This window comes from Ovis aries, chromosome 20 (genome assembly GCF_016772045.2).
Source record: "Ovis aries strain OAR_USU_Benz2616 breed Rambouillet chromosome 20, ARS-UI_Ramb_v3.0, whole genome shotgun sequence".
In the NCBI taxonomy this organism is placed as follows: Eukaryota; Metazoa; Chordata; class Mammalia; order Artiodactyla; family Bovidae; genus Ovis; species Ovis aries.
In genome coordinates, this window is record NC_056073.1 from 38,623,783 (window position 1) to 38,651,758 (window position 27,976).

Genomic DNA, 27,976 nt, shown 5'->3' on the forward strand with positions numbered 1-27,976 from the left:
AGAGGCGAGCGCCCGCCCCGCCCCCCCAACCCCGCGCGCGCCAACTCCCAGCTCGCGGCCCTGATTGGCCGCCGCATTCCCGCTTTCCTTCCCGAACCGCCATTTTGAAAATCGTGTTGATTCTGGGCAGCCGAGAGCGCGGCGCGAGCGTCACGCCAGCGAGCGGCCCGTGCGCGTCCTCCTCGGCGCCCGTCGCCGCCTCCGGGAGCCTCTTCGTGCCCTCGCGCGCCAGGCCCGTGGCCGCCAGGACCCGCGGTGAGGGCCGCGTCGGCCGAGGGGAGGCCGAGAGGGCGCGCGGGGCCCCGCCCGCACCTCCGCGGCCATTTGGACGGCGGCCTGGGGCGGGGGGAGGGGAGGGGACGCGGGGCGGCCGGCGGCGCGGGGCCGGGCGGTGGGAGGGGCGGCGCGGCGCCCGCGCTTTCCCGCCTCGGCACGCGCGACGGTCCGCGGGGCCAGAGAGAAAAGCCGCCCCCCCGGGGGAGTGAGCGCAGTCTTCCCGGATACGCGGGGAGGCAAACTTTGAGGTCGGGGCTCCTCGCGGCTCGCTGGGGCTGCGCAGGGTGGGCCGACCGGTCGGGGCGGCCGGGGGCGAGGGGAGACCGAGCCAAGGGGTTTGGTGTCCTCCGCACCCGCAGGTCCACAGCATGTCCTCCTCGGGCACAGCTGCGGAGGGAGAGGCAGCCCCCGCCCAGCCCGCGTCCGAAAAAGAGCCCGACATGCCCGGCCCGAGAGAGGAAAGTGAAGAGGAGGACGAGGACGACGAGGAGGAGGAGGAGGAGGAGGAAGAGAAAGGTGGGGACAGGACGTCGTCTTTCCTAGTGATGGATTGTACCGAAAACGCTTTTTCTGGCTCTTTGTGCACTTACAGACGCTCAGTAGGAGTGATTTTTTTTTTTTTTTCCCCCAGTAAGAATGTGGAATTATCTGGGGTTTGTCTGTGTGTGCGCGCGCTCCGAGCAGCCGCGGAGAAAATAACTTTGTGAATTCTATTTTAAAAAGAACAAAATCCTCGTTCCGTTGTTATTTCGGAGTGTAGTTTACTTTTCACCAGCAACAGACGTTCATAACATTGCACTGTTTGACAGGAAGTTTCTAAGTTTCAGATCTGGTTTTTTGCTTTTTTTTAACTGCTGCCCTTGGGGTACTACGGTAATCTTTTACTTTTGCTCTTCAGTACACATCCTTTGCGTTTCGAAATTGTAAGTCTCTGACAGTAAGAATTGAAGAAGTTGTTAATGCTAGACCTGGAAATATTTTAATCGTTCGAGTATATTTGTTGAACTTACGCAGACGTTCGTTTCAGAGGTTTGGGAGAGTTACTTTCACGGGGAAACACCGGTGAAAGCGGTTGCTCCTTAAAATAGAGTACGAAAGCAGTGAACTGTGAAAAGAAAGTTAAAATAAAGAGCTCAGAGTTGTCTCAGTTTTGGTGTAGAGGGAGAACAGTAGTGATGTATGTGACTGGATGCTTGAAACGGGGAGAACCTTACAGAGTCGAGGAGTGGTCCTGCGGTCAGTCTTGAGGTATGCCAGCTTCATGAAATGTTTCCAGCCACTTAAAACTCCGTGTCAGAGATCTTAGCCTTCCTTGATGATATTAGCCCAATCTGGATTTATTTAATACTTGATTACAACTCAGCCAAACTTGAGAAGAGGTTTGAGATTTTCGTCCCAAACCCAGGTTTCACTGTTTTGGTTTTTTCCAAGCCTAAACCAGTCCATAATCAGCATTTTATGAATACAATCTGGGTTGAGATTACTCAGTGTGCTTTTTTGTTTGTCTAAAGTGGTAGGTGCTCTAAGAGGGGAAGCATGTCTGCGTTTAAGTACAGAAACGCTTAGGAGAAAAATACGGATTAATTTTAAATTATTCATAATGTAATAACTGAAAATTGGCTGCAGTATCTCACTGCTAGTCCAAGACTTTCTCAGCACTTTTTCCTGCAGTTTTTGCTTTTGGATACCAATGAGATGATGAATTTCTTCATGTCAGGAAAAAATTATAGAAGTCATGTGTTCAATAAAGGCACCATAAATGACCAGTACAGTAATGCTTGGGAGATTGATAGTTCAAATTGTGGGGTTTTTTTTTTAACATGAAAATTAAGAAAAAATTGCCCAGGCAGTTTTGTAGTTGTCTTAAATTTGTTACTGTTCTCTTTTCCTCCTCTGAGGAGTTTGTGTGACAATTTAAATGGAGGATGTTTTCATCCTACTTAGCCCTGAAAATATAACTCTACTAGTGAGGCGTCTAGAAACACGGCACTGAAATTTGTGCCAAATAAGGTGTGGAATTGACTGGACTTGGCAGCGATTTGGGGAGTGAGGGGAAAGGTGGCAGGAGATGCCTCATAAAAGATGACTTCGAGGTTTCTGTCGTTGGCAGCTGGGTAGATTATACTACCATTTTCTGAAAAGTAGAATTCAGGAAGGTGAGTGAGTGGAGATGATTATGACTTCTGTTTTGGGTGCATTGAGTTTGGCGCCTGTAGGACATGAAGTGGAGCTGTCCAGTTGACAGTATGAAGCTCAAGAGAATGCTCTGGACTGGAGGTAGACCAGGGAAGTCATTAGCTTATAGATGGTAATCAACAGCCAGTAAAGGACATAAATCATTCAGGGAAGGAAAGCCGGGTGATCTTCAGAGTTGCTTTAGAGTGCTGTCTGTCCGTTCTTTGTTCAGCTAATACAAGCCATGGCCAGAGCACACCTGCTGGAGTCCCCCCCCCCCTTTTTTTTTTTAAATTTCTGGGCTGAGCATTACATCTGCAGATCTTGCCTGTCCTTCAAGCCAGCTCCAATGTTTTGATCCTTTTTCCATAATCCTAAAACAATGACTCTTTCATCAACTCACAGAACTTCAGTTTTATCTTTCTTGAAGTGTATTATCTTTTTTGGAGTATATTTGAGTCTCCTAGACTCTAGTAGATAAAATCTCTTTTCAGGAAATATTCAATTTCTTTTTTTAATATTATTTTTATTTCTTTATTTGGCTGCACATGATCTTAGTTGTGGCATGTGGGATCTAGTTCCCCAACCAGGGATCAAACCCAGGGTCCCAGCATTGAGAACTCAGAGTCTTAGCCACTGGACCACCAGGGGAGTCCCTCAATTTCTTAATCCTCTGTTGATGCCCACTTAGTACCTAGTGCAGCTTTGCACAAAACAGGCATTCAGGTGAACGAATGGAAGGCCTTCTAACAATATGTATCGTCCTCTTATTTGTCTGAGTTTATCTCAGTCAGAAAATAAATGGGTTTTAGAAAATCCAGCTTAATATTTTAAGTGTTAAAGTATATACTACCTAGCTTAAAAAAATGCAGTCCAGACTAAACATTGCAAAACTTTTTTCCCAAGGTTTTATGACCATTATTATGAATATCATTTATTGAACTACAAAGTAATGGCATCCCAGTTGATTGCCTTAAATGTTAACTTGCAGAATTTTACCCTAGCTGTAGTAACTAACCTGGGTGCTCTGTCTTATTGTTCTTCTTTTTCTTTCTTCTATCAGCTTACTAAATTACTGCTTTCCTTGGATATCTCTTGAAATTCTTTTATCTCAATTTTAACTTGCTGTTTTCTGATATACAGTAAATGGAATCCCAATAAATAGAATATGTCTAATCAAATTGTAGGTTAATGAGCATATTGGTGATTTTTCAAAAATTGACTTCTGTAGCAATAATTGTAGCTAGATAACAGTTTGTTTGCTTTCTGATTTTTTTTCTTTTTAAAGCACCAGTTCCTCTGTTAAGTTGGCCAGGTCGATAAAATATTACATTTTTAAAATTTCAGTGATGATACTAACTTACCAAGTATTTTCACCTCTGTTTGTGTCATTTGCTTCTCTAAATCATACTTAGGAGGTACTAGGTTTCTACAGTTTTTTTTCTCCTACATGTTGATATAATACATCCTTTAAGCTTTTTGTTACTTACGAAGTGTTAAATTAACTTCTAGAAAAGAGCCTCATTGTGGAAGGCAAGAGGGAAAAGAAGAAAGTAGAGAGGTTGACGATGCAAGTCTCTTCTTTACAAAGAGAGCCATTTACAATCGCACAAGGTAAGTTTCTATTCCTTTCATTCTGTAGTGAAAATGCCTCAGTATACAACATGATGGTTAGCAATGTTTAGTTTTTAGTGTTTATTAAGTACTAATATATTATAGGTGTAATTTAATTTGTCCTGTGAGAGCATATGTAAACTAAGCTCTAAAAATAATTCTCATTAAATGTTCTAACACATAATGGGTGTTTAACATGGTATTTTTTTTCCCCCCTAGGAAAAGGGCAGAAACTTTGTGAAATTGAAAGGATACATTTCTTTTTGAGTAAGAAGAAAACAGATGAACTTAGAAATCTCCATAAACTGCTTTACAACAGACCAGGAACAGTAAGACCTTTTTTATACTTTTTACCTAGTAGTGTACTTACGTGTTAAAATACTTTACAACAGGAACATAATTTTAGTTCTGGAAAGGACTTTAGTTCCAGAACTAAATCAACTAGATCAATCTCCATTCCATACAATGTAGCTAGATATAGCCATTAGTATTATAATATCCAGAGCTCTTTATATTGTTGTTTTTAAGTGAAAGTCGCTAAGTCGTGTCCGACTCTTTTCGACCTCATGGACTATACAGTCCATGGAATTCTCCAGGCCAGAATACTGGAGCGGATACCCTTTCCCTTCTCGAAGGGATCTTCCCAGCCCAGGGATTGAACCCAGGTCTCCCGCATTGCGGGCAGATTCTTTACCAGCTGAGCCGCAACGGAAGCCCAGGAATACTGGGGTGGTTAGCCTATCCCTTCTCCAGCAGATCTTCCCAACCCAGGAATCGAACTGGGGTCTCCTGCATTGCAGGCGGATTCTTTACCAACTGAGCTATCAGGGAAGCCCATAGTTGTTTTTAAGCCAAACTAAAATTTCAGATTGTGAAATCAAAGTTTTGATTTAGTGATCTTTAACTGTGTTAGAAGAAATTTATTTTTTGAATGTTTCTAGCCATTCAGAATAAACGATACAGAATATTGTGTCTCCTTATGAGGAAATATCTGATAAACCAGGGGATAATTTTTTGCCAGCAGTTTGTTAAAATAAATCAGTGTTTCATTTACTGATCATAATACTGTACACACAACTTCAGTGTTCCATACACCTGAGGACACTTCGCTTTGGGCTATGCATGGGCAAAGTAAAGCTTGACATTGTTTGGCTGTCTGAAGCGTGGTAAGCTTTGTTTTCATGTGTGTTACCTCATTCCACCCTGACAATAGTCTGATCTACACAAGTCCCATTACTGCTAAATGGTATTGACTTTTGGAGGGACTCTGTTATTTGCTTTTTAAAGAATAAATCCCTGACTTTCTTATTTGAAAAATTAATAGTACTGGTAACTTATGTTACTTAAGGAAGGAATTTTTTTTTAAGTTATTTATTTATTTTGGCTGCACTGCCTGGCTTGTGGAATATTTATTCCCCAACCAGAGAATGAACCTGGGTCTTGACAGTGAGAACGGGGAGCCAGAACCACTGAACTGCCAGGGAATAAGAGTAGTAGCTTTCCATATCCCTGGGTGTTATCAGATAACATTTAATTGTGGTTTTATAATTACTCGGGAAATTTCCCAAATGAAATACATTTTAATTGAAATTGGTATTTTCAAAGAATTAAGTTTGTAAACATTTTATAATGTTAATATTTTAGTAACAAATGCACTTTTCCATTGTGAATTTTAAAATATGGAATAAACCGCTATTGTAACGTGGAGACAAATGTGAAAAGAAAAATGTTGGCTTTGAAATTTTTCTTGTTTACATTACTGGGTAATAAGTAGCATTAATAATAGGAGAAACGTTTTCAGGTGTCCTCATTAAAGAAGAATGTGGGTCAGTTCAGTGGCTTTCCGTTTGAAAAAGGAAGTATCCAGTATAAAAAGAAGGAAGAAATGTTGAAAAAGTAAGTTATCTTTATAAATAATCATGTTTAGATTAATGTGCTTCAGCTTTTTTTTTTTTAACATTTTAAGTATAACTGCCCTTACATTTTCAGTAGACTGCTGATTCTTTGCTTTAAATTCCAAGACCATGTCATCATAAACTATTAACTTGCTTTCTGAAAAATAGTGGCTATCAAGATTATTGAAAGCTAAAAGACATTTCTGTTCCTTAGAAGAATGATACACAGAGGTAAATCATTCACACAGCTCCAAATTCAGAAGGTCCAAAGGGAATGTAAATGTAGTAAAAACTCTTCCACTCCTATTCTGTGTCAGCCACTCCATTCCCTCACTTTTAAGTGCCATTTAAACTATTTTGAAGATAGTCAGGTTAACAGAAATAATTTCCACCCTAATGCAGACAAGATGATATATTCTTTTTAAACAATTTTTTAAATAAGATGATACATTGTTTAAAGTTTTTTATTAAGGCCCCTGTAGTTTAAAACTTGAGTATTAAATATGATTACCTATTACCTTCTTTGAGACATTGTCAGTAGGAATGCTCAGGGGGAAATGTAGTATTTAATCACCAGCCACAAGAATTAACAAGTTTGTGAATTTTAAGTAATGAAAAATTTTACATAATTTTCTAGTGAATGAAGTAAGTTTTTTCTTACACCACAATTAAAACTTAAATGGTAAATGATGTTTTCTGTTTACAGTAGTACCTGGCTATATTTTGTGCATGCCCCAGTCAGGATTATTGGGAGTGCTTCTAAGATTCACAGAAACACTGGCTGCTTGCTTAATGTTTGTGGCTGAGCCAGTTGGGTTAGCTCTTATCTTTATATTGTGGAGAATGTTTATAAATTTTCCTATGTAATCACATTGGCTTTTTCCGTTTTCTGTTTCAGATTTAGAAATGCCATGTTAAAGAGCATCTGCGAGGTTCTTGACTTGGAGAGATCGGGTGTAAATAGTGAACTGGTGAAAAGGATCTTGAATTTTTTAATGCATCCAAAGCCTTCTGGCAAAGTGAGGATCAATTCTTACTATTTCAGTAACAAATCAATTCTTTTTAGCTTCTCCTTTCTCTCTTTTTTTTTTAATGAACATTTTAATAGTTAGCAACATTGCTATCAATATTCAGTAATATCTTCTACATTCAAAGAATTTGCCTTTGGTTGACATACACGCAACAATTTTGATAGAGAAAACAGAGAAGGCATACAGATGTGTTCTCCCTTATCAAGCATAAAGGATGTAAGATTAAGAAAGATAGATAATTGTTACCTAAATGTCAAATGGGACAGAAATACAAAGAATCCACAGTTACGTATCTAGAAGACACTTGAACAGAAATAGGGCTGAGGAGGAACTGTTGGGCTGGTGAGGGAGGGTGTACAGCCTGTAATCAGATCCAGAAAGACAAGGTAGTGTGCTCGAGCCAGAGATTTACTAGATACTGGAATAAGGTGATGAAAAGGGGGTGAAAAAAGCTGGCTTTTTGAAGTTTCTTAGGTTGGGTTTCCAGAAACATCAAGAGAGCCCAGGAGCTGGACAGGGGAGTGAAATGGTCTTATGGTTTTTGCCATTATTCTAAAATCTGGATTCAGTTCAGTAACTCAGTCCGACTCTTTGCGACCCCATGAACTGCAGCCCGCCAGGCCTCCCTGTCCATCACCAACTCCCGGAGTTTACCCAAACTCATGTCCATTAGTCGGTGATGCCACCCAACCATCTCATCCTCTGTTGTCCCCTTCTCCCGCCTTCAGCCTTTCCCACCATCAGAGTCTTTTCCAGTGAGTCAGCTCTTCGCATCAGGTGGCCAAAGTATTAGTTTCAGCTTCAAATCTGGATTAGATTTGCCCAAATTGTTTAACAGTAGCAAAGGACATCACTGAATTGAAGTGTTATTTATCTGAACTTGCCTTTTCAGCTTAAGTCTTGTAGCAGTTATTTTCATATATTCTCATAGTAATGGGAAAGAATTGAGAAGAGATCTAGAAGGCCTAAGAGCTCAGAGTCCATTAGTGAGGAGAGAAGGGCGTTAAGATTAGAAAACTGGGAAATAACTCTGGGACTTTTATTTTTGCCTGCTCTTGGTCCTGTTGCTATTAGCTGGACAGTGATCCCTAAGGATATTTTTGTCATGTAGCTACAAATTGAAGAGGTGATGGGGATGGAATTCTCACTGGTTTATCTAAAAGATGAGTTTGAACACTGTTTCCCCAGAAGCAGTTACTAAGCTGCCTGAATTATGAGGAATGTGTTTAATTCAGTTTTCCCTCAGTGGTTTTCAAATGTATTTAGCTTCAAGACCCTATCACTCTCTTAAAGTTAGTGAGGACCTCTAGAGCTTTTGTTTTATGTGAGTTATTTTGATATTGGGTAATGGTGACTTAGTCCCTAAATCGTGTCTGACTCTTTGTGACCCCATAGATGATAGCCCACCAGGCTCCTCTGTCCATGGGATTTCCCAGGCAAGAATGCTGGAATGGGTTGCCATTTCCTTCTCCAGGGGATCTTCCTACCCCAGGGACTGAACTCAGGTCTCCTTAGTTGCAGACAGATTCTTAGAGACTGAGCCACCAGGGAAGCCCATTTTGATATACACTGTATTCTAAATTAAAACTGAAAAATTCTAAAATAGCAACAGGCCCACTGCATGTTAACAAAAGTAATATTTTGTCTGAAAAAGAGCTGTAGTTTCCAAAATTTTAATGAGAAGAATGACATTCTGTTTTTGCAGATCTGTTTGTGTCTTGACTTAGGACAGATCTATTCTCATTTGCTTCTGCATTTCCTTCTGTTGCAATAATGTATTGTTTTGCTTGAAGTATAAGAAAAAATAATCCAACTTCACACAGCTATGTAGTTAGAAAAAGGGGGGATATTTTAAAAAGCCTTTCCAGTAATTTTGGATAGTCTCCTTTGATACAGCAGTAAACCTCCATAGTTGGGGGGGCAGAGTCTTAAAGGTTAGCTGTAATGTAGTATCTAAAATCATGCTGATAAACTTGGATCTTTTACCTGTGTGTGGTTTTCTGATAGGTACCCTCCATTTGGAAAATAGTGATTCCCTGAATTACGCATATCTTCCAAATGTTAGCACATTTCACTGTCAAAAAACGACATTCATTAACATAACTATTATCAGGGGGGAAAGAATCTTCAAGTACTGGGAGGCTGTCAGGCCCATGATAGTGGAGGTGAACTTTCCAAAATTTAATTTTCACTTGAAACTTTGAAATTTATCATTGGAAACAAGTGCTGTCGGTTTGGGGTGTTTTGGGTTTTTTTTTGAGGTGACAGACTCACATTCATTTTTCAGAATATGTCTTTCAAATACGAAGTTTGAATAAGCATCATTTTTCAATTATCCTTTTAAAAATAATGTTCCAGAGAAAAACGTAGCTAACTTTGCAACCCCGTGAACTCTAGCAGCCCACCAGGCTCCTCTGTCCATGGTATTTCCCAGGCATTTTCACTGCTCAGTTGCACAAATGCTTTTCATCAAGAAAATCCGTGAACTTCCTCCTGGAGCCAGAGTACTGTATGTGAACCTCCCATTTTGTTGTACGGATGTTTTGAAGATGTGCTCAGAGGTTAGGTTGAGAGTCAACATCAAGGACTAGTGTGTGGTTGGTTATGAGGTGGTGAGGAGTGAAATGACTACAAACCCAAGTTTCTGCCTCAGGCTCCATGAGGTATCAGTAGGTTTGCCTACCTTTGTTGCTTAAGCAATCACTACAAATGTCAGGGCAGTGAAAAGAGCAAATAAATACTCTCTTGGTATTACTGTGAAAATAGTTCTGACCTTTAGGGCTTTGGGGAAGGTCTCAGGAAACTCTGGGGTCCATGAGCCATACTTTGAGAACCATTGTTTTATCTTTTTTTTAACGATGTCTTATTCTAATATCCATTTTTCATATCTGATTCTGTGTTGATTACTCCTTAATCTAATGGTATCGATCTCAGGCTATTTTCTATGCTACCATCTGCTTCCATCATTTAAGGAAAACACTATAAAGTCATAAGTATTCATCTTTTCTGCTCTAGAATAGTCTTAGAGGTGCTTGAAAGGGTTGATTTAACATTGTTTTACTCTCCTTTTGTACTTCTATCTTGTTTGTTAGGTTTTGTTCCTCAAAGGGATGGATGCTCTTGACACTGGTTTCCGATGAATATATTCAACTATTTTTAGAACCTCTAAGGCACTTATATATTATTAGTTTTAAAAAATGAAGATCTCTTCATTTATTTTTAGAAGTTGAATTTTCTTGATTGGGTTCTTGAATGATGAAACATCCTTTCATTTTCTTGTGCAGATTTATCCAGCACCCCCCCTCCCCATTCCAGTCCTCATCTTAACTGATTTCACATACAGATTATTTTCTCAACACCTGCATCTGGTTCCTGAGCTGACATAGGGAGATCACTTTTTTCAAATATATTCATATCTTGGATTTCATTTAATGAGTAGTGAGTTTAGACAGAATTAGCTTTTCTCCAAACACATATCAAAGAATTCATCAAAATGGATTGGTTCCTGGTAATGGCAGTAGTTCACCTAATGAGATTATCTGTATATGTTTATCCTAGGAGATTTATGGAGAACCTCTCTGAGAAATATCTTTGTCCACTAACTTAGTTTCTGGAGGCACCTAGATTGACTGTTTCCCAGTCTGCCTTTAGAAGGGTAGGTTGGGCAAGTTGGATGCTGTCCCGTGGGTTGTAGATAGCCTGAAAGTGCCACATTACACAAAACAGCCACTTCTTAATTTTGGTGTGGGTAACAGTGACTCCAAAGCCTGAGAGTTTCCGGAAGGGAAGGGAGCTGTGGTTCTGCTGTATTTGTGAGAGATACTACTTAAAGTTACTGAGAACGTGTACACAATTGTGTATCTTAAGATTATGTTATGGAATTTTTCTTAATGTTTCTGCTTATTGTAGAAAATAACAGGCAAAAACAAAGACAAGATATGCATAATTTTAATTCCTTAGTGTATATTTTTTCAGAATCTTTATGCAAAGTTACTTTATGGTTTTCAATTTCTGAAGTTACCAATTACTCCCCTAAGAAAGCATTTAAAAATTAAATTTGTTGGTTAATATCAAATCATTTTCCTCATGTGATCTCTGCTTTTAAAATATGCAAGATTTAATTGAATATCAAAGTAATGGCAGTGGCACTTATTTTGTAGTTCCTAATTAGTTTCATAATTAACATACTCAACACTTACTGCTTACTGTGTTTAAACACTTACTGTGTTTAAAATCATAAGTGAGAGTGTAATCCTGGCATTACCGAAAGTAGAAGAACCCCTAGGTAATACGAATATAAAATATATGGTTCATAAATTCAGGACGTGTAAAGTGAGGTTTTATTTCCTTTATGGATGATGTCTCTCAGTCTGTTGATTGGAGGAAAGCAGGAAGACAGTGACAGTTTTAATGTTGATGGGAATGAAATAAATTATGAGTCTAACTGAAAATATTGTCCTGATGAAGTATAAGTAGACGTCTTAAATGTCACACAGTGTACACTCAGACTTCTAGTCCTATATCAGTATGTGAAGAGTCTCTTGCCTGGGTGTTGAGAGTTCTAAACAAAATGAAAAGCTATCGGTAATGCAGGCAAAAAGGTTAACGTGACACGTGAAGTTAGAGGTGTATTACTCTGTAAAGCTGCTAAGCTTGTGTCAGGAAAGAAGCTGTTGAGTTGAGAGGTAGTTATCAGAAACAGGTGATTGACTGGGAATTGTAGTATCTCATTGGTATTCTCTTAAGACCTCATTGGTATTTTTTATTTTATGCAGCCATTGCCAAAATCTAAAAAAAGTTCTAGCAAAGGCAACAAAAAGGAACGGAACAGTTCTGGGATGGCCAGGAAAGCTAAGCGAACCAAATGTCCTGAAATCCTGTCAGATGAATCTAGCAGTGATGAAGAGGAAAAGAAAAACAAAGAGGAGTCCTCAGAGGATGAAGATAAAGAGAGTGAAGAGGAGGTAACATGTTGGCGCTTTTTCCTCATTTCTTTTCATGCGGAGAGTTAAATATTAGTCTGTATAATAGATTGGTCGGAAAACACATACATGCCATGTTGGTGATTTTTAATTCCAAAGACACAGAAATGATGAAATGTAAACCCTTTGTTTTTCTTAAGGAGATTTTATTTTTATTACTGTGCCAGAGTGTAAGAGTTGGAAGAGTGAGGTTGGTGTGGACTGGATTTGAGCTGGACCTTGTAGATGAGAGTACGTAAATGAAGGCGGGGCTGGGGTGTGTGTGACAGTACCATAAAAGAGATCTTGAGGAGAATTTTTCCATAGTATATCAGTATTTTTTAATTGACTTGTGCTATTTTATTCTGTTTTATGCAAAAAAGGGATTTAAGAACCACCGTTTTATCTCACTTTGGGATTACTTAATGAAACTGGCAGCATTTGAAGTTTATTTTGTTGGTGGGCAAATTTCATATCACTTAGGAATGCCTGCCATTTTCTTTTATTTGGGAATATTTTTTAAATGTTGGGACTTAAAAATGTTGTCCATGGTGGCTCAGTGGTAAAGAATACTCCTGCCAATGCGGGAGATACGGGTTCAATCCCTGGATCAGGAAGATCCCTTGGAGAAGGAAATAGCAACCCACTCCAGTATTCTTGCCTGGGAAATACCATGGACAGAGGAGCCTGGCAGGCTACAACAGTCCATGGGGTTACGAAACAGTCACATGACTTAGCAACCTAACAACAATGAAATGTTGAGAATACTTGGACAACAATGAAATGTTGAGAATACTTAGTTTCCAGAGAGTTCGGAAAGAGAGTTGCTGAACCATTTAAGGGTAGCTTACCCTCTTCCTGAAATGTACCTTGAGCCAAGTAGATGAGGACGAGTGGGTACAAGGAATGATTTCCTGTTGTTAATAGTGGTTTGCTGACTGAACTTGTTTGGGTAATCTCCCTTGTTTTACTTAGGGACTTCGTTAAATTAACATGGCTTGGCCTGGGTGGAGATGATTTTTCGGTGTGGAGGTAGGGCTGTCTTGGGCATTATAGAGTTTGCCTACTAGAGGCTAGTAAGCACACCCCTGCCCCCAACCTTTAGTTGAAACCAAAAGTGTCTTTAGACATTGCCAAGTGTCCCCTGGAGACAAAATCACCTTCAGTTGACAACTACTTTATTAGAACAAAGATGTGGTAAACTATGTTTTTAAAGGTTTGTGCTTTGTGTTTGTCTTTGGGTATTTAAAAATCCGTGCGTGTTTTAACGTCAGATTCTATAAAGACTTCTGTAAAGCTAAGTATGAAACACTTCCTAGTTTTAAAAAGAATAGTACAGATCCAGCAGGTGTTTCATAAATAGTATCTTAATATATTTTTGGTGTGAGGAAGATGAGTAATTTGAGCACTGAGGTTTTTATGGAATAGATTTTAAGGAAGTGGGAGGAAAACATGTTATATGTGAATATGTAATAGTAACAATTCTGCAATAGATTTCCTCATTCAACACATTTTTGATTATCTACTATGTATATTCATTAAACTTTTCAAAGGCAGATTTAAAGCATGAAAAGTTGTCTTAGAATATAAACATTTAATTTTTTCATAGAGGTACTATGGTTAGGAGCATGGTCTTTGGAAACTGAGTTCAAATCCCAGCTATGTTCTGATCATCACTGTTTGGCTTTGGGCAAGTTACTTACAAATTCTGTATTTCAATTTCCCATCTGTATAATGGGGATAATAGTAGTAGTATCTTCCAAGGGTTGTATTAAGCACTTAGAGCAGTACATAGCACAGTATTAAGTAAAATATTAGCTGCTATTACTGTTATTATGACATTTTTTCATATGTAAGATTTCTAAATCCAATCTTCTGTCATTACTAAGGTGTAACTTTAAAAGTGAGTATATTTTATACTCATTTTTTCCTTCAGAATATTGTCCCTTTGTTCTGAGTAGAGTTAGTTGCTGTCGGTGAATGCAGATAACTCCTGATTCATGACTATGTTGGTTGTTGTATAAGGATCACACATGGAACTCTCCCACTACAAATCAGAGCTTTTCTTTCTACAGTGCCTTAAATGAGGGTCTTGTTAGGAATCTAGGTCAAATGATGAAAATCGATAAAGGAAAAAAACACAAAAATGCTTTTCAGACATTTAGAATTAGGTTGGTGCAAAAGTAATTGCGGTTTTACATTGTTGAACTTTGCCATTTGATATTGGAGTACTTTTTTTGGAATACATTCTTAAATGTTGTTATATTACTCATTTTAACATGCATTTCTCACTTTTTTTTTGCTAATGACTTATTACTTGCTGTTTATATTTATTTTAGACTATAGAAATGATTGTTAGACATAAAGCAAATTTGAGCGATTTTTTTATTCAAGTTCAAAATGGGTTGTAAAGCAGCAGAGACAACTCAACATCAGCAACATGTTTGGGCCAGGAACTGCCTATGAAAGTACAGTGCAGTGGTGGTTCAAGAAGTTTTGCAAAGGAGAGCAGAGCCTTGAAGATGAGGAGCATAGTGGCCAATCATCAAAAGATGACAGTGACCAGTTGAAAGCCATCATCAAAACTGATGCTCTTAAAACTACACAAGAAGTTGCTGCAGAGCTCGTCAACCATGCTGTGGTCATTACGCATTTGAAGCAAATTGGAAAGGCGGAAAAGGTTGATAAGTGGGTGCCTTGTGATCTGACCGAAAATAAAAACGTTTTTCTTTTGAAGTGTTGTCCTCTCTTATTCTACACAACAATAATGAACCATTTTCTTGATCAGATTGTGATGTGCAACAAAGTTGATTTTATTCAACAACTGGTGAAGACCAGCTCAGTGGCTGGACCGAAAAGCAGCTCCAAAGCACTTCCCAAAGCCACACAGGCACCAAAAAAAGGTCATGGTCATTGTTTAGTGGTCCCGTTTGAGCCACTACAGCTTTCTGAATCCTGGTGAAATCATACCCGAGAAGTATGCTCAGCAAATCAATGAGATGCACCAAAAACTGCAGCACCTGCAGCCAGCAGTGGTCAACAGACGGGGCCCGATTCTTTTCCACGGCAACACGTGACTGCATGTCACACTTAATTAACACTTCAAAAGTTGAAAGAATCGGGCTACAAAGTTTTGCCTCATCTACCATATTTACCTGATCTCTTGCCGACTGACTACAACTTCTTCAAGCATCTCGACAACTTTTTGCAGGGAAGATTCTTCCACAACCAGCAGGAGACAGAATGTGCTTTCCAGGAACTCGTCGAATCTCACAGAATGGATTTTTTCACGCTGCGAGAATAAATTTATTTCTCGTTGGCAGAAATGTGTTGATTGTAATGGTTTCTATTTTGATTAGTAAAGATGTGTTTGAGCCTAGTTATAATGATTTAAAATTTATGGTCTGAAACCACGGTTACTTTTCAACCAACCTAATATACAGTCACACAGTATAAAAGCTGTATCGTCATGCTGTATGGTTTTTCTGCTTGGGCTGGTATTGACAGACTTCATAAAATATACTAGTAAAATCTGGACTGAGAAATCTTTGTTTTTCCTGTTAAATCACCGTCTCACAAACAGTAATTTTTCACTTAAAGACTTTCAAATTTAGGGCCATTCTCACAAACTTTATTGTTGATTCCATTACTGTGAAAGGCTCCAGTTGCCTTTGAAAGGTAAGTGCTGGCAGGAAGGATAGTATTTCTATAGTAACTTTGTTTTCCCTTTTTCTTCTATTTTTTGAAGACTCAGTTAAGTGGCAGCCTCATTAGGGACTTCATAAATGGAGATGTTTTTGTTCAGTACTATGAAAAGACCTCTTATTTCTAAGAGGCCATACAGAAGAGTTGCTGTTACATGGGAAAATTTGAGGATTGCATATAGATATAAATTTTTTTGCAGATTATTTTTCCATGTAAAATTACTTTGTTGATATTTTTTATTTTTATTTCCTGAAATGAATTTTTCCTTCATAGATAGAACTTTTCCCTGTTAAGATTAACTTCTTGTTCTATTTTAGATTCTTGGAATAAATAAATGAACTTGTTTGTTTCTTCTTTCCTCTGTAAATTGAGAGCTTTGGATCATATAATTTATATCGTATTGCTGAAGTCAGAAGTCTTAAGCAGACATCCAGTTCCAGTTATAGTGTTCACTAGCCAATTAAGTGAGGCTGAGTATTATTCACCTGGTCCTTTTCATATTTAGCTGTGTGAAAGACCAGGATGCTTAATTTATAAGTAAGTTTATTATTTTTAAAATACAGGATTAAACTCACTGAAAACTACTTAAAGAATTGGCAGGGTTTTTTGTTTTTTTAGTCTTTTATATGAAGTATGTCACATTTAGCGTGTTAGCCAGCAACTGCTGAAATACTTTGAGGTTCTCTGTACCTGTACCTCTGTTTCTGTGATAGACCGTGAGGGGCTCACAACCATTTTTCCTTCTCTTTTTCTTTTGAATTAATTCAAACAAGAAGATGCTCTTTCTGAGAGTGACTGGGTAATAATTTCTTTATAAAAGAGCTGTTGTAAACCTCTCTATCATTTTGTCTCTTGGACATTTGCTTATTACTCAGGGTGGTAGAAGGAGAGCATTTTGGAACCAGGCAGAAACTGGTACGTGAGATTTCTTTACAAAGAGAATAGAGGTTTAATTACTTATTATGAAAATCAGTTGATTCCCGTATTGGAATAGAATTTTTAGGAGAAGATTGCTGAGATTAAACCATGCTCAGGCATGCCTTTCACTACGTGTCACCTTAAGCACAGAAAACTCACTGAAGAGTACAAAGAAAGGAGAAGCGGTGCTTTCCACGTTAGTGAAAACAACTCTAATAATACTTTAGATCCTTAAGAGCTAGCTTAGTGCTTCTTCAGTTTTTATTTTCTAGTGTTTTTATAAACACTCTTTATGTCTAGGAAAGTATAAAACTAACTGTGAATATTTACTTTGTGAGTATTGAATTTATCTGAAGATTCCCAAATACATCAGGAATATCTTCAGCTCTGTACTTAAAACCCCTATTACTAATGTCCGAAACAGGAGTTACTTTTTCTTTCAGGACAAGGAATCCAAAAACAGGCAATTCTGGGCCAGGACAGCAGCTCAAGAAAAGTATTAAGAATTTAGGGACTATCTCCTCCTGAGCCCCGTCTTGACGTGTGCCATTTAACCTCATGATCTCAGGAAGATTATTTTACCTTTAGGCATTGTGTCCCTGTGCCAGATAGAGAAGGGCAAAAAGCTTTCTTTTGATGTTTTCTCCCCTGGCAAGGATACTTTTCACCAGAGATCTCCATGTGCATTGCATGGGCCAGAGCACTATTACCTGGCCACCGCTGGCTGTAGGGGAAGCTGGAAAGACCCAGGTGTCAGCTCTCCTGCGTCTGTCGGAGGAAGACAGATAAAAAGTGGGATGTTGAGTGAGCCATCATACAGTGTTTACCCAGTCAGAGAATTTTGCAGTTACAGTTTTGGTGAACATTTGGACCATTTGAGGAATTTGGTAGTGGCGGGAGGGTGAACGTGAAAGCTTTCTTAGCCCTTAATTATGTCTTAAAAAATAAGAAACCCCCCCCATATGATGAAAGGAATTACAGAATATATAAACTATTGGAATGTTTTGTTGGAAGGCAAAAGTGAATAATTACCTAAATAAAATCTTGTTTTAGAGTTAAACTTGCTTTCTTGGCCTCTTGTGGGTTAGAGCAAGGCTTGCACATTCTTTACTCTTGGCATTCTCGAGTTTTCTCGGCCAAGTTGTTAAAAGGATAGTGTATTAGAAGCTAATGCTTATTTTGTTCATCTGTTCACCCAGTACAACCTTTCTGCTGTGAGGACAGAATTCTGGCTCTGTGACAGGCATCTTTTTTGAAGACCCTCCTTCAATAGCCCTGCTCCCTATAAAAGATAGGTAAGCTTTCTCCCAAGGGTTTTTTTTTTTTTCCCCCTGCTTCAAAAAGTGCTTGTGTCATTCCCCTGCTTCTGTACCTTCATGGTTATTAGATTACAGTACATTGTACTGTCTGAAATTACTGGCAGCAGTTGGTTTCCCTTTTATCTGTTTCCCTTTAGTGCATCAGAAACACCTACAATACTGATGGTTCTCATTGAACCACTCACAGCATCTTCAGAAATGGCAAGCCAGAATCTAGAAGTAAATCGCAATTTGGAAACTAGCTTTTTTTTTTTTTTTTTTTTTTTTTACTTTTTTTCCATTTTTCACCTAATTTTTTTTCCATACATTTTGCTGAAAGACTCAAAGTCTTAACTTTCTGTTTGATTAAATGCAAAAGGTGTTAACTGTCATGAGTTCTTCCAACCTTTTATGCTACATAATGTGTTTATTATAATTACTAAAATATTCAAAGTATTTTTTAAAAGACTTAAAATAGGCCAGATCTTAGTTTTTAATGTAATCACTTTCAGTTGCTCAGTTCGATAAATTGAGAGTGTGCTATGTGCTGTTGGGGTTACAGAAGATATTTTCTACCCAAATATCATTTGAGTACTACTTGGTATAGGATTTTAAAAGAAAGAGCTGTGTTGATGAGGGAAAGCTTTGGGAAGACGCTGGAAGAAAACCAGTTGTAATTGACTTTGGGGGTAGAAAAGAAAGTTGCACATGTGAACAGAGATGGGGCATGGAAAGGCACTACACACGTGTCTGTCGTTAGGTGGTTTGTCCAGAAGGAAAGCAGCTAGAGCAGTATACACTGGAGCCAGACTATAGGGAACCCACATGCTGGGCCTTGTTGTGTGAGTAATACAACCTCTGGGGACAGATTCGGCATTCTCGTTCCTTCAAAATGATTGCTTATTCTACCTGAGCATTTTGCTAAGTGGAGAAAAAGAGACATAGCTTCTGTCTTCCAAGAACTGACTGTTTAGGTGGGGAGAGCTACCAGTCTTTCAGTAAGCCTTTATTGGTGCATGACAAGGAGGATGGGCTTCTGCAGTGGCTCAGCGGTAAAGAATCCTCCTGCAATGCAGGAGACCTGGTTTGACCCCTGGGTCAGGAACATCCCCTGGAGAAGAAAATGGCAACCCACTGCAGTATTCTTGCCTGAGAAATCTCACTGATAGGGGAGCTTGGTGGGCTACAGTCCAGGGGGTCACAGAAAGACACGACTGAGCGACTAACGACAGCAAGGAGGATACTGTTGAGAACCTACCATGTGCCTTGTCCTTTACATCTTGTACCTTGCGTAGCCTTGACTCCATGAGAGAAGGTGGTACATTCTTATTTTTTGCTTTGGATATTAATTATCCAACTTTCCAGAGCTGCTAGTTCATATACTTCTGTCTTCAGCTCTATATCCAAATCTGATTTTAAGCAGTAGCTTTAGGAAAGTTTAACATGGGCATATATCCACATCTGCTGGTGTAAATTTCAGCCTGTTGATCTCTGATTCTGCCTATTCTCTGTGTGTCTCCAATAGTTCATGACCTAGACCAGGAGTTGGCAAACTATGGCCTAGATCCAGTTTTCATACAGCCTAGAAGCCAAGGGTGATTTTTCCAGTTTCTTAGTATTTGTAAGACAAAAGAGTAAGATTGTACAACAATGACCATAAGGGGCCAGCAAAAGCTAAAATATTTACTATTTGCACTTCATAGAAAAGGCTTGGTGACAGACCTAGACCATACATTTTTCTCATTTTACATAGTTTATAGCTAGGTGAGTAAGCTGTGGGGCTTTTAAGAAATACATAGGTCCTCCCCAGCCCCCACCCTTAATTTTTTCTCTCTCTCTTAAAGTATACAATCTATTTAGATAAGTTGTGCCGAAAGACTGATAATAAAAATCAAAAAGTTTGGCTAGCTGCTATTGATAGAAAAAAATGTCTTAGCAAGCAGAGTGATTCTAATGAAATAGAACCTTGGAATTAGAATAGATCTTGAAAAGTTGTCTCCAAGGATCTTTTCCCATCTCAATTTTCCAAATAATTACATAGCAACGGCTAAGTGGTAGTTCTAAACTTGGCAGTGGAGATCAAGAAACAAGATAGAGTCTCAGTGTTAAGCCGTTCAGTCTAGTTGGCAGGAGGGGAGAGGTCAAAGATTAGGAGGGGAAAAGTACGGGAAAAAGAGTTAAGAAAGTGGTTTGCTCAAGCTGGAGTATTTCTGTCTGTGAGCAGGTAGGGAGCAAAGATCCAGAGAGGGAAACCTCACAGGAGGTTACAGTTTGATCTGAGCCATAAAGGATAAACAGGAGAGGTTGGCATAAGGAAAGAAACGGATTTGGAGAAAATGATACAAAATTGAATTACATGAAAGGCCCATCTTAGCATCACCAAAAAAAAAAAAAATTGTAGAGAAATGATCCTGGAGCCCATACAGAGTTTGGAGGAAAGGGCCAGAGATAGCCCTAATACTGAGTTTGGTTACATTTTGTTGCCTTTCTGTATTTTCTCCCAGCACTTTTAATTCTTTGTTATTATCAGTAACATTTGTATGTAACAGTGGGTTAGATCATGGTATTGACCTGCTGCACTGGTTCAGTTCAGTAATTTGACCTGTGGCTTACAGAAAACTGCAGCTGCTTTGGTCCTCTTTAAGCAGCTAGTATAGTAGGAGGCACACTGGACCTAACCGGGTCTCGCTTCTTACTAGCTGTAAGGCATTGTTTCACTTAACTGCACAGATGTATTTTCCTCAATTATAATAATGTCAGTTGTTTGTCATTGTGGGTTTTTTGTTGTTTTTTTTTTTTTTGCTTTGTTTTTTTAGGTCATGTGAGCGTGTGTATATGAAAGCAGTGCTGTACAAATGCCTTTTTCATTTTCCTTTTAATTTTTAACCATGTTCTGGGTTCAAAGTACAGATAAACCAGATCCTGCAAATGATACAGAGATGAACATAGCCAGAAGTATTGAAGTGGCTACTTTATGGCAGGTGCTCTTGTAGTTTTCAGGGACAGAGCTAAATTAGATAGGTGTCTCTTCTCATGGACATTATCAGATAGGCCCCTAAGAAACTTGCAATGTAGTGGGAGAACAGACATGTAAATACCTACACTTTGAAACACATAAATACGTTAAATGTTTTCTTTGGTGCCTTTTATGTATTTACTCATCTGATCTTCACAGAAGTTCTACAGATAACGGCCATAGTTGGTCGAATCTGCAGCGCCTGGAAGGCATCATTTAAATATAGATTGTAAAATGTATCCCAGTGTCTAAGATGTGGGAGTGGGGGAATGTTAAATTTAGCCAAGTCTAGTATTATTACCTCTACTATGCAGATGCGGAATCAGACACAGGAAGAATAAGTGATTTGTCTGAGAATTCAGAATTGCTGTCTGGTGAAGTCAGGACTTGAATCAGGAAGTTTGGCTCTAAAAACCTGTATTCTAATTCACTGCTTCACAAAATCTTCCATAACGACAGAGCAAATAAATTGTAGGTCACGTACTGTGGTGGCTGCCGATTAATCAGGTTGGCTGAAAGATTTGGAGAAGGTGATTGCTGAGAGAGGTTTAGACTTGTGAGTGAAATTTTCCTAAGTAGAGGAGAGGGAATGGAACTAAGGAAAACTTGAAAGGTCATGTAGAATTTCAGTGGGTGTGGTTTTTTACTTTCCTCCTCAGTTTTCCCAGGGCCTCTTCTCATTGCCTCCCAAGTCCTAGGTGATCTTGTTTGCCTTCACTTCCAAAAATTGTCTATTGTTGCAGTGTCAAGGTCTGTCTTTTTGAGATTCGCTGTTTTCCAAAGTACCTAACATCTTTTTCCTATACCCAGTATCTTATATTCAGGGCAGCTGAAGTGGTTTTTAGCACCTGTAAGGCTAAAGCATGTGATGTGACTTATCTGATTGCCTCTCTGCTCAAGATGAAACACATGAGTTTCTACAGTTTGTTACTACTTGGCTTTCACTGTTTCCCTGTGCCAGCACTTACATTATGAAAAAGATACTTTACTGAATTCCTACCATGAGTTTGTCACATAGAGTAATGACCGCCCCCTCCAGGGTTCTTGCCTGGAGAATCCCATGGGCAGAGGAACCTGGCTGGCTGCAGTCAGTGGGGTTGCAAAGAGTCAGACACAGCTGAGCAGTTGACAAACTAAAGATTTTTTTTTAACTGTAATTTTGTCATTTTAATCTCCATATGTGTGTATTTTGCTTTTACTTGATTAGCTGAGTTAGTGTTTAAGAAAACAGGATCCGGATTATCCGGAGATCTGTTTGAAGCTCTTTATTTTATCATGTGACTGGACAAAACCTCTCTGAGCCTTCATTTCCTCATATGTTTATAAAAAGTTATTGAGAAACTACTTTGCACTATTCTAGGAGTTAGGGATACATCAGTGAACCCAAAAAGTTCAAAAAAATACTTGTTCTCTTGGAACTTACCTTTTAGTTGGGAGAGATTGATAATAAATAATAGAATATTAACAGTACTTATATTTTACAATTTTTTCCCCCAAGAGTAAAGTCTTCTGCATATAAAGTTTTCTCTCCATAGTGTGTAAGAAATGTGAGCACCTATTATTTTTAAAGTTTGATTCTTTACCTCACCTGACTAGTCCTGTGTTGGGATAAAACTAAGTTCCTTGAATGTTACTCATCTCAGAAGTGGACAGTTAGTAATAATTTTTCACTGGTGATATTGACCAATTAAGTTTCTCTAGTACTGTTGAGGGGTGTGGAAAGTAGAGGAATGGCAGTTAATCACTCATCAATATATATACTTTGTTTTTATTTCCAGCAGCCACCAAAAAAGACATCCAAAAGAGAAAAGCCCAAACAGAAAGCCACTCCTAAAAGTAAAAAATCTGTAAAAGGTGCTAATGTTAAGAAGGCAGATAGCAGTACCACCAAGAAGAATCAAAATAGTTCCAAAAAAGGTATGTTAGAAACAACACATTTTCAGCAACCCTAAAGATACAACTTATATGCTATAGTATGGTTTTTAAACATATATGAAAAATAGGTAAACTGAAGAACATTGAGGGGAGTATACCAGTTTTGTGTAGTTTATAATTTTTCAAAATTGACAAATTTCAGTGCATGTTTTATAGGTACTATAGAGCTATCTATAATTTTTTTTAATTTAGTACCTTTTGAAGAATCTGATGAATGCTTATAGAATCTTTCCTAATCTGTCCTGAATATTAATTTACTTTTCTATGTAAGAAAAAGTTTATTTTCATGTCATAAAATATCTTACTTTTAGAAAGTGAATCTGAGGATAGTTCAGATGATGAACCTTTAATTAAAAAATTGAAGAAACCTCCTACAGATGAAGAGTTAAAGGAAACAGTAAAGAAATTATTGGCCAGTGCTAACTTGGAGGAAGTCACAATGAAGCAGATTTGCAAAGAGGTAAATTGCTTTTATTTGAAAAAAATCTTTTACCCATCCCTCAGGCTTACATGCTTTCATTCATTGAACAAGTATTTATAGAACTACTACATGCCAGCTGTTCTTGCAGGTGCTGGGGTACCACTTGGAGTAAACTAGTCAAAACCTCTGCCCTATTGGAGTCATTTTATAAACAAACAGTAGAATGTATACAGTGACTGAAGTTGAAGTGATACATTCCAAACTGCATAGGAATAAGTAATCTTTTTTCCTAACCTGGAAATAATTTTTACTGATGCATCCCTAGATTGTTTAACCAAGCAAAATCTCTTGGGCCACCTTACTTTGAGTACTACTATGATAAATGAGAAGGTTAGATTCTAGGTTAGATTCTTAGCTCAAATTTTTGTGAAATTCTTCTGATACTTCTCAGGAAATGATCTAGTCTTGAATATGATTCCATATTCTAGATTGAGATTAGATTTTAGAATCTAGTTTCTTATGGTAAAAGGAAACTAAAATGTTAAATGTACTAAAGGAATATTCCTAACTTTTTAAAGATATTGATTATTGTTTTTCTAATTTATTCAGCATTAGCTGAGCCTCTGCTACACATCAGGCCCTGGGACAGGTGTTAGGAGTGGTATAGGGAAATGTACTCTCATTCTCTATAAAGTGTAACAACTTTGGGGAATAGTTAGGTAATATGTTAAAATTTAAATGGCAAGTACCCTTTAACCTAGCAATTCCATTTCTAGGTCTCTATTTTTAAGACATAGTCACATCTACACAAAATGATTTCAATAATGTTCAGCCTGTCTGTAATACTGAAAAATCAGAAACAACCTAAATGGCCTTCGATAGGGAAATGTTTAAACTGTACATCTATACTCTTGGAATACTGTGTAGCAGTTCAAACATCGAAAAACCTTCCAGGTATTTTCAAGTTTTTAAAACAGGTATTTCCCTGTTATGTAAATACAGAAAGACTATATTGCCTTTGACACGTTCATATGTTTGTATATAAACTCATTTCTAAAGATCTGGAAGAATAATAGCAAACTGATCATTGGTTTCCTCTGAGAGAAGATGACTGAAAGGAAAGTTGAAGGAAGACAAGTACTGTTCATTTTAATGACTTTGTGAACACATTTATGTAATTTTAAGGGGATTATTAATAACATGGAGAGGTCAGGTGAGAAGAACATAGGGTTTTTTTGGACTCTGTAAATTCAGAGAGAATTGCTCGCTTAATAGCAGTTCTGCAGGATGGTAGATGCCAGGGTTATCCCTTTGAGAATTAATAGGAAAGTGAATTAATTAAAGTTTCTGTGTTAGTAATTAAATTGGAGAATGATACAAGCTGATAAAATATTTACTAAGGTCAGGGAGGGAGAATAGAAGCTTGTGTTAGGCTAAGGGACAGTTGTGAGAAAGGAGAAGCTGAATATCCTGAGCCTTGAGAGATGGTCCCTGCAAAGGTAGAGACAGAACTGTTGATGGATCCTGTACACATGAATTGGAGAAGGGGCAAGTTAGAAAGCTGAGGAAATTCAGAGTAATGCCTTCTCAACTGAGAGCAAGTATGTGGGACACAAGGGGATAAAGTTGCCACTGGTAAGAATGCAAGGGAGACCTAATTAGAACTCCTTGGGATTTCTAGGGAGGCTATGACGTTGAATACCACGAACTTAACAGGACCATTCTTTAACTTTATTCAAGTATGGTTGATAAAAGACCATTCTTTTTAAATTTGTTACATTTTCCTCCAGAACTTAACCGTAGAAAAATTGGTAGTTAGACAAGGGTTGGAGTTTTGCAGAGAAAAAACAAAGGGCAAACAATTAGAGTAATGTAAGTGATTGACCATGTTCGCAGAGGTTGGCAAAATACAGCCTGTGGGCCATTGTACCACAGCCATACCCACTCCTTTGAGTATTGCCTATGGTAGCATTTATGCTGCAGTGGCATGGCTGAGTAGTTGTGACCAAAACTCATTGGAAAGCTGGAAACGTCTTCTGAAAAAACGTTTGCTGACCTTGAATTGTACAGTAGGAGTGAAGCCAGCCGGGTGTATATGGGCAGGTCAGGACTAGAAGTCATTGTGAAACTAAGCAGCAAGTATCAGGTTGAGAAATCTAGAGGCTAAAAATTTAGGAGTGGACTCAAAGATATAACTGGATCTCAGTGATAATAGCTTTGGGGAAGGGATGGAGCAGTGATGTGGAGGCTGAAATTCATCAGAGTTGAAAATCATAAATGCATTAGATGCTATAACAGAAGAAATAAAAGGATACCTTTAAAAAATAACAGGTAACCTACCAATATAAAGAATTTAATCCACTTAACTAAGCTCTTTCTAAATGGTTTCCTAATGCATGTATATTGTTAATTCAGCTGCACTACTATATAAAACACTGAAAATATTTGCACGCTAGTTTATTTTCTGCTGTATATACACTGTTACTAAAACTACTCATTTGCTGTAGAATTCTACATGGTGAATGAACCATTGGTGGTTAGCATGTACTGTTCAAAGCTACATGTAGCTCTTTGTCCATGGCACAGATTTCTTCATTATCCAAAGAGAGAATGTTCTTGGATTTTTAAATCTACTTTTGTTTTCCCTTTTCACTATAGGTATATGAAAATTATCCTGCTTATGACTTAACTGAAAGAAAAGAGTTCATAAAAACAACTGTTAAAGAGGTAACTATCCAGCTTTCGCAGTTTTGATCATTTTGGACTCACAAGACACAAGAAATACGCGTAAATGTTGCATATTTCTCAAAATATTTATGTCACTAAATATTTGTTGCTCAAAATTTCCTCAAGATAGATAGGAAAAGATAGTAATTTTCATCCCCATTTTAGAGCTTAAAAATAGAACATTAGTGACAAAACTTGGCCTCAGATGAAGATACAGGCTCAGTGTACATGGGCAGGCAGTCAGCTCCAAGGAGCTCACGCGACCACTTGAGCACATGGTCCTTCCTGTCCACCAGTTAAAGGCAGGAGAAAATCAACAGTAGCTGTAGTCTTCTATTGATCCCAGCTGATTTCCCAAGATCACAGTAGTAAAGTAGAAGTTTAAAAATAAAGGGAGGTTTTGATTTATGTGTACCACATTCTCTTTTGTTACAGCTGATTTCTTGAGAAAGAGGACAGAGACAGATGACCCATGCACATGGAGCTAAAGATCTGATTTATATACCATTATACCAGCAAAGAGAATGTATTTCCTTTTCTAAATCTTTGCAAGCGTTGTTGGTAGAACTTCCTGCTGACCTTTTTATCTCAAGTGTTAGGTGAATTGCGTTTGCCGTTTTAAATTGCATTTTTATGCAGTTTTTAGTTTAAATTTTTGCATGGCTACAGTAATTGTCCCTTGCTTTTATAGTTGTATTTTGTACATTTTGGATTTCTTTATATAAGACTAGATTCTTGAACTGTTGTAGTTTTTAGTGTATGTGCGCAATATTAGCTTAAGTCATACTTTTAATCAAGTAGAACAGAAACTATGGTAATTGGCATTTATACATGCAGAGACTGTTGCAGTATTTAGTAGATAAAATATTTTGAATACACGTCTGTCAGTGTTAAAACCAGTGGCGGTGTGTTCATCATGTTAAAAATATGTGAGCTTCAGCAGCCCAGATTACTAAATTGGAACTTCTCTCCTGCATGTATATATATGTCAAAATTGTCAGCATGACAGGAGTGACAGATGTTATTTTTGTATTTTTAAAAACGAATTTGTTGTATATAAAGTTTTTTTATTTCTTTTGTGCAGATCAATTTTTAAACTCATATAAGTAGGTATCTTTACAGTTATAAACTATGAAATGACAGTGTTCAACCAGATGGTATGACGGAGCAGTGCAAGTCAGAATTCAGTGAAGAAAACACTGAAGCAATAGTTAGTTCTCTGCTTTGCCTCGAAGTGTCATCAGTTTATAGTTTTAGTGTTAACTCTGCAAGTGTCTGTAGATACATTTTATATTAAGGGTAGACCAAAATCAACACATCAAAACTTCAAAAATTGGGGGGATCTGGATCAAGTAGAAGCACGTTTGGCTTCAAATAAATATACTGATTTTTAACTGCTTTTGCCCACATTAAAAGCTGGTATTTACTGGAAACCTGGCCGCCTTTATAATTATGGTTGAAAGTATCAAGTGTAATGCCAGAAGATGATAATGTATAGACAGTAGTGGGTATCTGACAAAGTATTTTTCAAAGGTGATGGACTTATTTCTAACGTTAAAGAAACGTAACATATTCACAGAATCAGGGGTGTTAAATTTTGGCCATTCAGGATTCTAGGTGATCGACACATGGACCACTCCTGAATGAGACTAATTTTGTCTTTTGATTGTGTTAATAAATTTATTAAATAATCTCTGAATTTTAAAACTGCTGCTTATGTGAGAATTAGGCCCTTGATGAACCACTGAGTGTTTAAAATATCTTTGCATCATAGTACAGAAATTTATAAAAATATGTTGACTGCTAACAGGTATTTTCACAGGTTTGACTTGTTTCTTGATAAAGTTATTAAGACATTAAAGAAAGGTTGAAATAAACAACTAAATGAGACTTGAGAACTGGCCTTTGGTTTTAAATACTTGATTTGTTCCTATAAACCTTGTCAATAAAAACAATAAATCAACACCTCTGTCTCTTTGCATTTGATATCTTAACATGTATTTC

General features: G+C 38.1%; 1 protein-coding gene across 7 annotated transcripts; it reads left to right on the top strand.

Annotated features, from left to right (window-relative positions):
• Nucleotides 1-118: 118 nt before the first annotated feature.
• On the top strand, nucleotides 119-27,937 carry DEK (DEK proto-oncogene). 7 transcript variants are annotated; one of them, XM_027958959.3, is made up of 11 exons: nucleotides 119-255; nucleotides 636-792; nucleotides 3,964-4,065; nucleotides 4,285-4,394; nucleotides 5,867-5,961; nucleotides 6,859-6,979; nucleotides 11,767-11,955; nucleotides 22,668-22,806; nucleotides 23,136-23,284; nucleotides 25,904-25,972; nucleotides 26,408-27,937. In XM_027958959.3, the coding sequence occupies exons 2-11, from the start codon at nucleotides 645-647 to the stop codon at nucleotides 26,417-26,419; spliced, it is 1,134 nt and encodes a 377-aa protein (XP_027814760.1). In that variant the 5' UTR covers nucleotides 119-255; nucleotides 636-644; the 3' UTR covers nucleotides 26,420-27,937. The 7 variants fall into 7 exon arrangements, with proteins under 7 accessions (XP_027814760.1, XP_027814762.1, XP_060259455.1 ...); XM_027958961.2 differs by having other exon boundaries at nucleotides 22,671-22,806; XM_042237022.2 differs by lacking the exon at nucleotides 119-255 and adding an exon at nucleotides 488-524.
• The last annotated feature ends 39 nt before the right edge of the window (nucleotides 27,938-27,976 follow it).

Bases quoted from the DNA above. Each gene is read 5' to 3' on its own strand.
- DEK (XM_060403472.1), top strand. From the start codon at position 645: ATGTCCTCCTCGGGCACAGCTGCGGAGGGAGAGGCAGCCCCCGCCCAG. The intron at 4,066-4,284 runs GTAAGTTTCTAT...TTTCCCCCCTAG, and splicing joins GCCATTTACAATCGCACAAG to GAAAAGGGCAGAAACTTTGT. The intron at 6,980-11,766 runs GTGAGGATCAAT...TATTTTATGCAG, and splicing joins ATCCAAAGCCTTCTGGCAAA to CCATTGCCAAAATCTAAAAA.